The sequence below is a fragment of the Brachionichthys hirsutus genome, unplaced genomic scaffold (assembly GCF_040956055.1).
Source record: "Brachionichthys hirsutus isolate HB-005 unplaced genomic scaffold, CSIRO-AGI_Bhir_v1 contig_747, whole genome shotgun sequence".
Lineage (NCBI taxonomy): Eukaryota > Metazoa > Chordata > Actinopteri > Lophiiformes > Brachionichthyidae > Brachionichthys > Brachionichthys hirsutus.
In genome coordinates this window covers 356,443-372,343 of record NW_027180339.1, presented here as the reverse complement: position 1 = coordinate 372,343, position 15,901 = coordinate 356,443, and the positions used below count along the sequence as shown (strand labels likewise).

The window sequence follows — 15,901 nt, the reverse complement described above, 5'->3', positions numbered from 1 at the left end:
GCACGTCACTGTCGTGCAATGTATTAATATTTCTTTGTTGTGTACATTTAATGTAGTTTTCACGGCGTACGGTGTATGACAGAAGGAGAGAAAGAGAGAAGAGCAATAAACGCCCGTTTCAGAGAACCAACCTGTGTCTGTGTTGTCATGCAAAGAGCTACACACGGTATAATGGCGTTCTACCGTCGTCTGGAGAGGGAAACTGTTCCAGCTTGCTGCACACGGAGATGACGCATTCAAGGCGTCGGAGAACCATGGTGTGTTCACGAACATGGGACATGTGACAACTCACGTCAGAACGAACAATTATCGGCTGAAAACGCGTCTATGAGCCGTGCAACGCCAAACTAATAATATGGGCTTTCTAAAATACGTTTATTAGTTTATTATTTTCCTTTTTTTAAATTTATTTATATATATATATATATTTTCGAGGCTTGGAGTGGCGCCCCCTCCAGCAGGTGGCGCCCTAGGCAATCGGCTAGCTCGCCTATGCCTCCGCATGTCGCTAAAGAGTAGTTGCAAGGTTGCATGCTCTTTAAGCTGTTGGGTTTCTGCTTTTCCTCGGTTCTTTTATTATATCTCGTGTTGGAGGTGTTTATTCAATGATGAGTCAGGATTATAAAACGAATCAAGTTTACTGAAGGTTTTCAGTAATTACAAAGCTGGTAAGGAAACACAGCGCCGGACTCTGCCGAATCCCAACAAGCTAAGCGATGACTCAAAGGGATACGGGCCAATCTCCCTTCTGTGTGTACCCTTCAAACTGCTGGAACGCCTCATCCTGGCTCGCCTCACCCCAGTGATCGACCCCCAGCTCCCCAAAGAACAAAAGGCTGGCGCCGTCGTCTTGGACCTCACAGCTGCCTGACACTGTCTGGCTGCGCTGGCTACATATGAAGCTTCTGAAGACCATCCCGGACAAGCACCTGGTGAGCTTCATTATGGAGATGCTGAGCAACTGCAGCTTTAAGCTCCAGACCAGCAACGGCCAAAGCAGTAGGGTGAGAAAGCTCAGGAACGGTGTCCCACAGGGCTCTGTGCTGGCACCGATGTTATTTAACATCTAGGGCGATGGTGGCGCAGGTGGTTGAGCGGGTCGTCCTATGATCGAGAGGTTGGCGGTTCGATTCGATTCCCGACCTTCACATGTCCACTGTCGTTGTGTCCTTGGGCAAGACACTTCACCCACATTGCCTGTGTGAATGTAGTGAGCGAGTGAATGTTGGTGGTGGTCAGGAGGGCCGATGGCCCAAATTGGCAGCCTCGCTCCTGTCAGCCTGCCCCAGGGCAGCTGTGGCTAGTAGCTCCACCACCACCAAGTGTGGTGTGAATGAATAATGCACAATGTGAAGCGTCTTTGGGTGCCTAGAAAAGTGCTATATAAAATCAAGCATTATTGTTATCTACATCCACGACCTACCCCTAACAACATCAAGGAAGTATGCCGTCCTTGTATATAAGTATGTCGTTTGGCTATGCAGACGACATGGCAATCCTGCTTATCAAACCTTCTTGGGAAGCAGTAGAGAAAGGCCTTACAGAGGATATGGCCATCCTATCCTCTTATCTGAAGGACTGGCGACTCAAGCTCAGAGTCGAGAAGACTGTTGCAACAATGTTCCACCTCTACAACAGGGAAGCAACACGTGAAATCAACATCATCGTTGACGATGCACAGCTACAGTCCCAGTCCTCCCCGACACACCTTGGCGTGAAGCTCGACAGAACATTGTCCTTTAAACCAGCGGTCCCCAACCTTTTTCCTGACACGGACCGGTTTCTTGCCGGTCAATTATTTCGCGGACCGGGGGTGTAATTAAATAAAAAGAAAAATGAATATATTCTTAACAATAAACGTTATATTATGCACTTGCAATAACTATTATAAACAAGTATTACACCAATATCTACTCACCATAAATTATGGTCCCAATAATTACTTCTGTCCTTCATGTTCACATTTTTTGTTTAATAAATACCACATTCTTGTGTTTTAATCCAGGGTTCAGGTCTTTTACTTCTGGGTTCTTGTCTTTATGTGCTGAAGCAGTTTTGAACCCTTCATTGCTCGTTAACAAAGCTAATCAGCTGTTGTAGATAAACCGTGTTTTAAGTCTGACTCCTGGTTTGTCTGTGAAAATAAGTTTTATTTTCTTCCTCCTCGGTTGGACTTTCCATTAGCAAAGAAGCTCTGCAAAAACGTTTGTTTTGTAATTTTATTTTCGCTAGTTTACGTCTGTTTTTAGTAACGTATCACGTAAAGCATGACAATTCACAGGTGAATTTTACGTTGGCGAAAATCTGGTTGTTTTTCAAAATAAAACACCTTTTAGACGCTAATAATCGATACAACTTAAATTGCATACATTATTTATTCTTTCTGTGCGGCCCGGTAACAAATGCCTCACGGACCGGTACCGGGCCGCGGCCCGGTGGTTGGGGACCACTGGTTTAAACAACATCTGGACAGTGTGAAAGGAAAGACCACTGCCCGTGCAGCACTGATGCTGCGTTTAGCCGGAACCACGTGGGGAGCCTCCACCGAGGCCCTGGTCCTTCCTGCTACTGAATACTCTGCCCCAGTCTCGAGCCGTAGCACCCATTTCCAAAAGCTGGACGCTGCCCTTAATAGCACACTACGGACTGTCTCCGGATGCCTACGTGCCACTCCAACCAACCAACCGATCCTTGCTGGAATCGCCCAGGCAGAGATCAGGCGAGACGCAGCCATACTAGCTCTCGCTTGGAAGGCACATCTGAGCGAATCCCACCTCCTCCACAAGGTTGTCATGGAGACGCCACATCATACCCGCCTCAAGTCCAGTCGCCCTTTTGCCGCACAGGCCCAGGAACTGCTTCGCACAACACCAGCTGACATGTCTAAGGAATCCTGGGTGAAGGCCAGATGGAGGGACCAGTGGAAGGCGGCAGAACCATCCAGGCTCCACCGCTGCATTGAGGATCCAACAGATGTTCCTGGCCAGGACCTACTCCGCAAGGATGGGAATACCCTCAACCGGCTGCGGACAGGAGTTGGACGCTTTGGTGCAACAATGCGGAAGTGGGGTCTTGCAGACAGTGCCCACTGTGAATGTGGGGATCCATCACAGACTGTGGACCACGTGCTGACCAGCTGCCCCATATACCGCCGGCCAAATGGTGATCAGGGCTTAATTGACTTGGACAATGACACACTGGACTGGCTTGCTGCTACAGAGCTGAAGGTCTAAGGACATACGACAGAAGAGGAAGTGCTACACAACACAACACAGGAAAGAAATTATACAAAGTTACAGGAACAAACATTGACCAAAGTATGTCTCCATGGTAACCCTCTGGCAACTGAGAGGCTCCTCCCCCTCAGGATGGCTCAGAATTAAAAAAAGATTTACAGGTCATTTGTTTAACCATTTTATGCATCACATTATTTTATGGATGAGTTTACTTGTTTAATCTGTTGCTATGGGAACCCAAACAAACAGTGTTCAAAACAGATTAACTCCAGGAAAGGGAGCAAAGGAAAAATACAGAGCTCATCGAGGATCAAGAAATATGAACGTCCAGAGACAAGACTTCCTGTTTCAAGCTTTTTTCTTCAAAATAAAACGACAGCTTTTTTCGGGTGGAATGAATTTCGAGTGGATCACCAATGAGCAGATTAATGGATTCCCCCTTTGATCCGGATGAACCATGGTTTGTTCTTTCATGCATTCAGTATGCCTTTCTCATCAAGTTGAAAGGGCTCAAGACACGACACAAACTTTATGTAAATTTACCATGACATAATGCATCTTCTTTATGAGATAATATAACATTTTCAACGTCAGCGGCTTCAAAACTACGTCGCCATTCCGTGACGACGGCGACAGAACCGCTCAGGTTACTACGACTGTGTTACGACCACTGTTAGGGGGTAATTACAAAGTGGAAAGGATTCCTATAAACCTTTCACATTTTCATAAACTACTTCAATGCTGGATCTTGTCTGAACATAGGGGGGTCTGAGCAATGTCGTTACCATACCCCTAACCCATTGACGTCATCAATGTGCATGCGAAAACATGGCGGCCACCACGTATGAATTTATGTTGTAAACAAAACGGATTTGATAACTTAGGAGAAATTTTTATATATTTTTGTAAATGTACTTTTAGACCGATTTGTAGTTACAGTCGAGGTTCCCTTTAAGCTTTTACCCAGGTGCAAATAGTCACGTCTCCAGCGGCTAGCAGGTTGCAAGCAGAACTGTCACACCCACAACACCAGGAAGTTGGGAAACCATAAGGAAGACCCCCAAGGACAAAACTCCCTGGAGTGAGTTTATTGACAGGACAGGGTGTTGACGGATCAATGAGACTGGGAATATTCATGGTTTGGAGACGGAGCAATGAGACTGGGAATATTCATTGGATTGGAGATGGAGCAATGGGACTGGGAATATTCATGGGATTGGAGACGAAGCAATCAGACTGGGAATATTCACGGGATTGGAGATGGATCAATCGGACTGGGAATATTCACGGAATTGGAGACGGACCAATCGGACTGGGAATATTCACGGGATTGGAGATGGATCAATCGGACTGGGAATATTCACGGGATTGGAGAAGGAGCAATCGGACTGGGAATATTCATGCGATTGGAGAAGGAGCAATCGGACTGGGAATATTCACGGGATTGGAGACGGAGCAATCAGACTGGGAATATTCACGGGATTGGAGACGGATCAATCAGACTGGGAATATTCACGGGATTGGAGGAGCAATCGGACTGGGAATATTCACGGGATTGGAGACGGACCAATTGGACTGGGAATATTCATGGGATTGGAGATGGATCAATCAGACTGGGAATATTCATGGGATTGGAGACAGAGCAATCGGACTGGGAATATTCACGGGATTTGAGATGGATCAATCAGACTGGGAATATTCATGGTATTGGAGACGGAGCAATCGGACTGGGAATATTCACGGGATTTGAGACGGATCAATCGGACTGGGAATATTCACAGGATTGGAGACGGAGCAATCAGATTGGGAATATTCATGGGATTGGAGACGGATCAATCGGACTGGGAATATTCACGGGATTTGAGACGGATCAATTGGACTGGGAATATTCACGGGATTGGAGACGGAGCAATGAGACTAGGAATATTCACGGGATTGGAGACGGAGCAATCAGACTGGGAATATTCACAGGGTTGGAGACGGAGCAATGAGACTAGGAATATTCATGGGATTGGAGACGGAGCAATCAGACTGGGAATATTCATGGGATTGGAGACGGAGCAATCGGACTGGGAATATTCACGGGATTTGAGACGGATCAATCAGACTGGGAATATTCATGGGATTGGAGACGGAGCAATCGGACTGGGAATATTCACGGGATTGGAGACGGAGCAATCGGACTGGGAATATTCACGGGATTGGAGACGGAGCAATCAGACTGGGAATATTCACGGGATTTGAGACGGATCAATCAGACTGGGAATATTCACGGGATTGGAGACGGACCAATGAGACTGGGAATATTCATGGGATTGGAGATGGAGCGATGAGACTGGGAATATTCATGGGCTTGGAGACGGAGCAATCAAACAAGAAACAGGTGGGAAATGTGGGATTTTATTGTAAAGCAGAACTTTCTGTCTAAAGAAAGGAACCAGCAGGACGACTTCAGCCTTCGTCTCGTTAACAACACAGGAAGTGATTGTGATCCGTGAACAGACAGGAAGCACTGGGGGAGGGGCGAAGTCCAGGAGGAACAAAGACATGCCCGTTTACTCCGACACCTCCGGACTCGTTAGTGTCCAAGTCCCTCCGCAGGTTCCAGGAGGACTGAAAGCAAAGGAAGGATTTCTGAGGACGGACAGCAGAGACGACTCTAGAGGCCGTCAGATGTCTCTCGTCTCAGATCACATGACCCCAGGAGGACCAATAGGACAAAGGGAAAGCACAAACAACCCAGCAGCCGAAGAGTTAAAGTGTAATGATGGAGGACGTTCTAAGGACGTCGGATGAAGACAGTCTTAAAGATCCTGTTTGACGTCTCCAGAGAAGAGAGACGAGAACAATCCCCGAAATATTTAAATGACACCGTTTAGACTCTAATCAATAAGTATCGATCACTGGATCCTCGTCGCTGATGTCTTTGATCGGATCGTGTTCTGGTGAAGACCCGGTGGACTCCAGTTCAAACAGGACGATGTGGGGACACCGCTCCTTGTCCCAGAACCCTGCAGAGACAGAACCAACAGAACTGAGCAGAAACGCCACGAAGCCACACCCGAACCCGATCAGTCCACCTTAAATGTCCAGGTGGACTCATTGTCTTTGTCCAACAACCTCAGATCCCTTCAGGTGAAACAGCTTCACCTTTTGTTGTTGAAAAGACACCAAAAAACAAAGACTATCTTGTCTCACAAGTCTGACAGAGAATAATTTCCCCGTGTCAGAAGGTTCTTCTACACATAGTTTCACACACGAAGACACTCACTGCGTTCATTCTGTCCTTGTCCCAACGCCCGCCGGCTGGATGACGACCTCTGGCTGGGTGACGACCTCTGGCTGGATGTCCACCTCTGGCTGGATGTCCACCTCCGGCCGCATGTCCACCTCCGGCCGCATGTCCACCTCTGGCTGCATGTCCACCTCTGGCTGCAGTCTCTTCGTGAGCTCAGCGCTGTCCTCAGAAGGTGGACGAGGTTTACCTGGATAACAAAGACGCATCAGTCCACCGCTCACGGTTGCAGGTGAACGGATGCGAGTGGATCACCAGCAACACTCCATCAAACAAAAGTAGCTGCTGCTAAACAGAGGAGACGAAGAACGGGACGTCCTCCGAGAGGAACCGGGGACGGTTTAACGCTTGTGTTACAAAAAAAGTCCCATTCATGACCCTTCAAGTGGACAAAATGTCCACCTGTAAAATGTAATATTTTTCCTGACCTCATTCTGCACCTGATCCAGTTGAAGAGATAGAGACACCCCACCCCCACCCTGCATGACTGTGTCAAATTCCATAAACATTGATAAATAATCAACTGAGATATTGAGGAAAATATTTTGAATCTCCATTGACTGCAATATTAACAAATAGTTCCAAGTGATCAGGAATCCAGGATCTCTTCTGGATCATCACCGAAATGTAATCATCTGTTCCTGGAAACATTCCCGACAAATCCTGGAAACTTCATCCAGATCCGTCCAGAACCTTTTGAGTTATCTTACCAACAGCCGGACAGACAAACGGCGGTGGGAAATATGGCTTTCAAAAATCACCCCTCTGTGACCTTTTCTTGGACACTATGTAGAACAAATGGACATGTTTGTCTGAAGGGTCGTGGACAGGTTAAACATGGATTACACAGTCAAATTATGGACGTTGAGATTTTGTGACTCCGCCTCACCAAAGAGGACGGTGGTTGTCCTGGAGGGAGTTTAGAATTTCTGAAATGGACTAAACCGTCCAGGAGTTACTCAAGGGTCAACACAGCACGACTGTCTTCCCTGGTCCGTCATCGTGGTTCTGGACTCTGAAGCTGAAACCACCTCCTGTTTGCTTCATCAGGTCAAAGTGTCCAATCAAAGCCAGGAGACAGAGACTGGTTCTGTCTGGGTCGCTCACCTGTCCTCTGTCTGTACAGCTTGAATCCAACGGCAGCCGTGAGGACGAGAAGAACCGCTGCAGTGATGACGATGATGATGATGGTGTTCACGTTAGTGGGTTCCTCTGGAGAGCAGAAAACAACAAGTCAGAGAACAACGTCCATGTCCCAACAGAACCGTCCTGCAGACGGACACCACCTGGTTGGTGGTCCTGCCGTCCTCTTTAGGTGGTTTCATGTCCACCTGTCCACAGGAGAACGGTTTGTGCTGCTTTCTGTCCTGATGTTGGTTCCAGTCTCAGGGAGACTCGTCCAATGTTCTAATGTTCTAGTGTGTTCTAATGTTCTGACAGAGGTTTGACTTTAAAACTAGAAACTTCTGAAAAATGAAATGGATCCAAAATACTTTTTCTCCAACTCCAGACTGAAACCTCCGAAGCGCTGGAACGCTGCGTCCCTCTGCTGAGGCTGGACAGTCCCACAGCTCTGTGGACCTTTCCTCATGGAGAAACACAAGGTTCTGATAACATCCTGGTCCACATCAGGAATATGGGGAACGTTTTACATCCCAGCTTCTGGAGAAACGAAGGAACGTGGTGAAGAACGCTGATTCCATAAAGGAGCGTTAGAATCAACGTGTCTTCCCACGGTACTGAAGGACTTCATGTTGGACCCGTGTCCCACCCTCCTAGCTTCACGTCAACATTCACTGGGTTCTGGATCATCCTGCTAACAAGCAGATCCAGGTCCAACAGAACCTCCTCCGTGGTTCTGGATCATCCTGCTAACAAGCAGATCCAGGTCCGATCAGAACCTCCTCCGCAGTTCTGGATCGTCCTGCTAACAGATCCAGGTCCAATCAGAACCTCCTCCGCTGAGGACATGAACTGACTTTACTGACATCGTCCTGCATGAATGAAAGCCCAGTGGACATCGGACCGCCACCACACACAGAACTATCACTGATTCAAAGGCTCCCGTCTTCTGTGCAGGTACCGGGTTAGGGTTCTGGTACCGTTGTCTGGGTCCCAGGTGGTTTATTGATTATCTGAACTCTAAAGTTACACAGAAAACAGCAAACGACAATAAAAGAAACAAAACTTCTGTCCAACTCTTCAAACCCATGATCTGGACCATCAGAGAGACAGAAATGTGTCCCCACCTTCACCCCCTGATCCCAGTCTCACCCCAGTTGGTCCAGATCTTTCCCTTGTCCAGTCTGGTGACCAAGTCGTCCTTCACACCGAAGAGCTGGAACACACAGTCGTACCTCCTCCAGTCTTCAGCCGCCGCCGATGAAAGGTCCAGGTCCACACTCATCTGGAAGGTTCCGTCATGGTTGGGGAGGATCTCTCCGTGCTCCACCTCCTCATGAAGCTCCTCCCCATCCTTCCTCCAGAAGAGAGCGGCTCTGTCTGGGTAGAAACCTGTAGCGAAGCAGCTGACGGGAGAGGAAGGAGTCTTCTGGAGGAGAAACACTGAGGGGAGCTCTGGAGGAGGAGACAAAGACACGTTATAGAGGGGAGCTCTGGAGGAGGAGACAAAGACACGTTAGAGAGGGGAGATCTGGAGGAGGAGACAAAGACACGTTAGAGAGGGGGAGCTCTGGAGGAGGAGACAAAGACACGTTAGAGAGGGGAGCTCTGGAGGAGGAGACAATGACACGTTAGAGAGGGGAGCTCTGGAGGAGGAGACAAAGACACGTTATAGAGGGGAGCACTGGAGGAGGAGACAAAGACACGTTAGAGAGGGGAGCTCTGGAGGAGGAGACAAAGACACGTTAGAGAGGGGAGCTCTGGAGGAGGAGACAAAGACACGTTAGAGAGGGGAGCTCTGGAGGAGGAGACAAAGACACGTTAGAGAGGGGAGCTCTGGAGGAGGAGACAAAGACACGTTAGAGAGGGGAGATCTGGAGGAGGAGACAAAGACACGTTAGAGAGGAGAGATCTGGAGGAGGAGACAGACACGTTATAGAGGGGAGCTCTGGAGGAGGAGACAAAGACACGTTATAGAGGGGAGCTCTGGAGGAGGAGACAAAGACACGTTAGAGAGGGGAGATCTGGAGGAGGAGACAAAGACACGTTAGAGAGGGGAGATCTGGAGGAGGAGACAAAGACACGTTAGAGAGGAGAGATCTGGAGGAGGAGACAAAGACACATTATAGAAGGGAGCTCTGGAGGAGACAAAGACACGTTATAGAAGGGAGATCTGGAGGAGGAGACAAAGACACGTTGGAGAGGGGAGATTTGGAGGAGGAGACAAAGACACGTTAGAGAGGGGAGATCTGGAGGAGGAGACAAAGACACGTTAGAGAGGAGAGATCTGGAGGAGGAGACAAAGACACGTTATAGAGGGGAGCACTGGAGGAGGAGACAAAGACACGTTATTGAGGGGAGCACTGGAGGAGGAGACAAAGACACGTTATTGAGGGGAGCTCTGGAGGAGGAGACAAAGACACGTTAGAGAGGGGAGCTCTGGAGGAGGAGACAAAGATACGTTAGAGAGGGGAGCTCTGGAGGAGGAGACAGACACGTTAGAGAGGGGAGCTCTGGAGGAGGAGACAAAGACACGTTAGAGAGGGGAGATCTGGAGGAGACAAAGACACGTTAGAGAGGGGAGCTCTGGAGGAGGAGACAAAGACACGTTAGAGAGGGGAGATCTGGAGGAGGAGACAAAGACACGTTAGAGAGGGGAGCTCTGGAGGAGGAGACAAAGACACGTTAGAGAGGGGAGCTCTGGAGGAGGAGACAAAGACACGTTAGAGAGGGGAGCTCTGGAGGAGGAGACAAAGACACGTTAGAGAGGGGAGCTCTGGAGGAGGAGACAAAGACACGTTAGAGAGGGGAGCTCTGGAGGAGGAGACAGAGACACGTTATAGAGGGGAGCTCTGGAGGAGGAGACAAAGACACATTAGAGAAGGGAGATCTGGAGGAGGAGACAAAGACACGTTAGAGAGGGGAGCTCTGGAGGAGGAGACAAAGACACGTTAGAGAGGGGAGCTCTGGAGGAGGAGACAAAGACACGTCATCAGGAGTCACTGTTGTCGCCAGAGACACTGAAACAACGCAAATAAACCTCAGAGGAGAGGAGGCGACAAAAGAAGGGAGGAGCAGAGGAGAAGAAGACTGAAGGAGAGAGAAGGAGGACAGAGAGGTAAAGGACAGAGTGTGTCTCTGTGTGTGGGTCAGAAACAGCAGAGGAACATGAAGGTTGTTGGTTTGAAACTCCACCAGGTGATGTGCTTCTACCTGTTCTCAGCAGAGAGCTCCTCCCATACTCCAGATACTTCCTCCCCCACTCAGGACACACCTGGGTGAAGTAATACTTGTAGTATTCCATCAGAGCTCTATCATGATCCAATCTGTGTTTGGTGATGACAGCCTGAGGACTGGGAGCGATCCATGTCTCCGTCTTCAGGTCCAGGACGATGAAGTCTTCTCCATTATAACCATACTGATGAAAACCAGTGACCTCTCCAGTCTCATCGTCCCACTCACAGCCAGTCAGCCGCTGGACAATGTGGACACCTGAGAGAGAGACAGACTCCAGTCATCGACCTGGTCCTCACTGGACCCAGCAGAACCAGCAGAACCAGCAGAACCAGTCTGTGTCCCGGAGCTTTAGAAACCCAGCAGTGATGCAAAAGCATTCCTGCAGAGGTGTGTGTGTGTGTGTGTGTGTGTGTGTGTGTGTGTGTTTACTTCCTACAGCATGAACACAACATTTAATAAACATAAACAAACCTTCTGATTGGTTGAAGCGCTTCCTTAAAGTTTCCATGTTGAATTTGTACTGTTCTTGGTACCCCACATTGTTCCTCGTCTGTCGGGTCCAGTACTCTGGATCCTCTGCTGTGACTTTGTCCATCCAGTCCTGTTTGGGTTCTGCTCTCTTGGTCTTACTGTCATAGTGATACATCTGGACGTCATCGATCAAACCAACGGACACAAACTCCGGGAAGTTTGAGACTCCAGAAGACGCCGTCTCGAAATACTTCACAGAGTGAGTCTCTGAAAGAAAAACCAGAATCACGATCTGAAGGTTGAACCTGTTTCCACCTGATGACATCACTTCCTGCTCTCCACTCACACCTGAACCTGTGACCGATGACAACTTCTGGTTCTGATCACAGGTTTGAACTCTGAGGCTCCTGCAGCTGAAACCCAGCAGAACGTCTTCTTCTATGGTTTCACAAAGTCGCGCTGGTCATTTTCCACCATCAGCTGATAACTGGCATCATTTTCAAGGCCAGATGTCGGAGAGTTTGTGAATTAAAAAGGTTTTTTGACCCTAAAGATTTGGGTTTCAGCACCACAACAAATAAAGGTGTGACCCGGTCCCGAAACACCGTCAGGTCCTGATGGGCAGAACCTGCAGAACCCAAAGCCTGTTTCACTCACAACACATGTTGTGATGAATATTTCTCATTAATATTGATACATTTAATATTTGAAGGACACGGTTCTATATAAGAAAGAACGCCAGTCTAACACCAGTTATAACACCAGTCAGCAGTTATTACAGCAGTTACAATACCAGTTATAACACCAGTTATAACAGCAGTTATAATATCCGTTACAGTCTGGATTCAGAGCGGATTCTGATCCTCTGACGTTCCAACATTCCCTCCATCATCAGCTGACGTCTCTTCCTTCTCGTCCTGGTTCTAACAGTTGGTTCTGTTCAGGTATCAACAGGAAGGTTCTCTGATTTGTTCTCTTTGAGTTCTGACACTTCCATTGTTGTTCTCCTCAGAACCTCCGCCGTCGTCTGAAGACGTGGACATCCTGTTTCTGTCTCACGTCCAGAATGCTGAACAAATCCGTCCCCTGCTCATAGTTCGGTGTGGAAACCGTGCGGTCCAATCCATGCTGGGTTCTGAGGCTGACACGGGTCAGAACCCATCCAAACGGATCAGGACATTTGTCAGCTGGAGAATAAAGCTGTCCACTCTCTGGTGGACAAACTCTATCATGAAGACGCAGCTTGGAAACCATCTCTAAACCGGTTTGTTGTTGGACCTCAGCAGAACCACCGACCGACACCAGCACACCTCCGTCATCAGGTCTGATGTCCGTCTGAGCCGGAGGTTCTGAACCCATCAAATTAAAGAGGACAAAGAAGGAAGAACTACCTTTGTCCTCCTGTCCCAGTTTGACCTGAAGTAAATGGACTTTACAGGAAGAACTTTAAGATGACGGGTCGGTACCGTTTGGACATTTCTAGACTCCTAACATTTCAGGAAGTCCAACAACAGAACCGTCAACCCAGACAGCAGGATAGAAACTCACCTCCCACCGCCCCAGGTACACCTGTACCCAGAACCAGAACCAGAACCAGAACCAGAACCGAGGTCTTCATCGTGAACTGTCCCATCTGCAGCTCAAACAACAGAACAGCCACAAGATTCTTTAAAGCTTCCAGTCCGACCATCAAGGGTGAAGTGAGGACAAAACCCGAGAGGAGCGGACTTCCCCGTCCGTCTGAGCCAATCAGAATTTAGTCTGAGCGATGACGTCGCTTGTTACTCGGCAGAACTGTCACAGGTTGTGAATCAAAAGCGAAAGTAGAATGGATCTTATTTTAAGCTGCGTCAGAGTCTTTGTTTGAGCGTCTCAGCAGGTTCTGAGTTCTGGACGCTGAAAACTTCTGGACCGACAGAAACGTGAGCCGCTGTTGATGCTTGATCCGGATGCTGCTCCGCTTTCTGCTCCACTTTCACTGCGCTCATGTTCCTGGTAGAGTCAATGCCTCTGCCGGCTCTAGGCATAGGCGAACTAGGCGGTTGCCTAGGGCGCCACCAGGTGGAGGGGGCGCCACTCCAAGCCTCGAAAAAAATATATATATAAAAAAAAAGAAAAGAAAATAAACTAATAAAAGTTATAATTTATTGCCCCAACGGGCGCCCTTTTCTCATGCTCTGCCTAGAAAATAAAAAACAAACAAATACAGAAAAAATTAAAAACAACACCCCCCCTCGTTGTTTGTCATTCTTGGTATGACCTGAAACACAATGCCTTGACCGTCCAAGGAGAGGGGGGGGGCGATTTATCAGTGCGCACCTCAGCTAGACCGTGACAGTTGCTGCTGCAGCATACCTGTCAACCAGTACGTTTTTGCCGTACAAAGTACGGTTTTTATGCATTCTAAGACGTGTACAGCGTAGAAGAACATCTGTACGGGAAAACGCAAATTTGTAGCGTCCGTCAGACGCTGGAACAAGGACGAGATGGGTCTCAGAACAAGCTTTTATTAATCGGTAACCCCGCCGCTAACAGAACAGATATCCTCTCCCGTCTCTCTCACCCCCTCCACGCTCACACACACCCCGCCCCTCCTCCCTGGATGCCTTCACTGACTCTCTGCAGAGTAGGAATTACGAACACGAACACGAACTGTTACAGTCCCATCAGGTCTGCACCGAATATCAAGAAACGTGAAAAACATGTTTCCCAATCACAAGCCAGCAAAGGTTTGTATTTTCTGTCCCTGTTTGAAATTTAAATTACAAGCATCATTGATCGATACTTAAGTTTGGTTTACAAAAATAAAAATGCTAACAATTTCCCCCCCCGAAATATCTGTTTCTTATTTAAAAAATTAAATTACAAGCATTATTAATGGATATTTTAGTTTAGTTAAAATATCAAAATTAAACTGTATCCTAATTAATAATGTCCAACTATGTACATAAATAAATGCATTTGAAAAAAAATATATGGTGTAAGGTTATTTTGTATTTTGTAAGGAAGAAATCAACGGTTTGTAAGGCCATGGAGCCTTGGAAGTTGACAGGTATGCTGCAGAGAGGAGCTTCTCCAAACTAAAGCTTATAAAAACTGACCCGAGATCCACGATGTCACAAGAGCGTCTCAATGGACTTGCTTTAATAAGCATAAATCATGAGCTTTCAAGACAGGTATCATTTGATGATACCATCGATGCCTTTGCCGCAAGGAAGTCCAGACGTGTAAAATTTAAAATGTAAGCTATCATGCAAAATTATTTGCTATGTATCTGTTTTGCATTGTTTGTGTGGAAGCTGTCAGGACTTTTAATCTCCTCTTAATCTGAACAGTAACCCTGTTTTATTTCTGTTTATTTATTTTATTTTATTATTTGTATTGTATAGCGTGTGCTTGTTGTTTTGAAGAATAATTAAACTTTTAAGGTCCGTCATATGGCTGTTGTTATTAATGTTTTATATATATAATGTTTGCTGTGTATGGGGGGGGGGGGGGGGGGGGCGCAAAATTATAATCTCGACTAGGGCACCAAAATGGCAATGCGGAATAATAAAAGTCCCACCTTGAGTTCTTCAGCTGAGACAACAGAACCCATGATCCGAACAGGGTCCATCTTTGCCTGACAGGTTCTGCCGTTGGTGACGTCGAGGCTCGACCTGCTGGTCGTTACCTGAGCTCATCATTTAGCTTCAGTAAGGAAGTAAATGTTATTTATATATTATATATTATTCATAGATCACCTTCACAGACAACAAGCCACAAAGTGGCTGGCCTAACTCTGAAGTTTAACCTAGATAGAAGGCCAAAAAAAACACCCTGTGGAGACTGAATACTGGACTATTGAATAATAATGCGTTCAAAGCCGAAATGGCAGAGGAACTGAAGACCTATTTGGAATTCAACGATAATGGAACAGTTAATCCTGCAATCCTGTGGGATGCTGCTAAAGCATATCTTAGGGGGAAAATCATAGCCAAATGTGTGAGGCTGAAGAGGCTAAGAGACAAGAAATTAGCAGACTTGCAGGCGCAACTAAAAAATCTGGAACAACTGCATAGTATCAATAAGGATCCTTCGACACTGGAGCAAATGAGGCCAATTAAACAGGACATTGATAAGATCCTTGGTGAGGAAATTGAAAAAAAAGCTACGATTTATGAAACAGCGACATTATGAGGCGGGATCTAAAGCATCTAGATTACTTGCATGGAAACTTAGGAAGCAACGAGATGAAAATTCAATCCACAAAATCAAGGATCCTATAACAAACAAGTCATATGATAAACTGGAGGGAATCCATAAGGCATTTGAAAAATATTATCAATCTCTATACACACAACCAGATAAGCCAGATGACTCTTCAATTCAGCAATTTTTAGCTTTATTAGATTTACCCTCTATAGGAAATGATCAAAACAATACATTGGTTCGTGAAATAACAATAGAGGAGATTGATGGTGGAATTTTGGGTCTCAGTGCCAATAAATCACCAGGCTGTGATGGGTTCCCTCCAGAATGGTACAAAGGCATGAGAGAA

At 47.1% G+C, this 15,901-nt stretch overlaps 1 protein-coding gene across 1 annotated transcript; it reads right to left on the bottom strand.

The window, feature by feature from the left end:
* Positions 1-5,633: 5,633 nt before the first annotated feature.
* On the bottom strand, positions 5,634-13,029 carry LOC137913701 (major histocompatibility complex class I-related gene protein-like). The gene is made up of 7 exons (XM_068757335.1): positions 12,910-13,029; positions 11,362-11,628; positions 10,867-11,145; positions 8,806-9,108; positions 7,639-7,743; positions 6,508-6,721; positions 5,634-6,247 (listed from the first exon to the last, which is right to left on the bottom strand). Exons 1-6 carry the CDS (start codon positions 12,992-12,994, stop codon positions 6,513-6,515), a joined length of 1,248 nt encoding a protein of 415 aa, XP_068613436.1. The 5' UTR covers positions 12,995-13,029; the 3' UTR covers positions 5,634-6,247; positions 6,508-6,512.
* Positions 13,030-15,901: the final 2,872 nt, after the last annotated feature.

Coding starts and splice junctions, on each gene's coding strand:
- LOC137913701 (XM_068757335.1), bottom strand. CDS start 12,994: ATGGGACAGTTCACGATGAAGACCTCGGTTCTGGTTCTGGTTCTGGTT. Junction 11,629..12,909: donor TGTACCTGGGGCGGTGGGAG/GTGAGTTTCTAT, acceptor TTTTTCTTTCAG/AGACTCACTCTGTGAAGTAT. Junction 11,146..11,361: donor GCGCTTCAACCAATCAGAAG/GTTTGTTTATGT, acceptor TCTCTCTCTCAG/GTGTCCACATTGTCCAGCGG.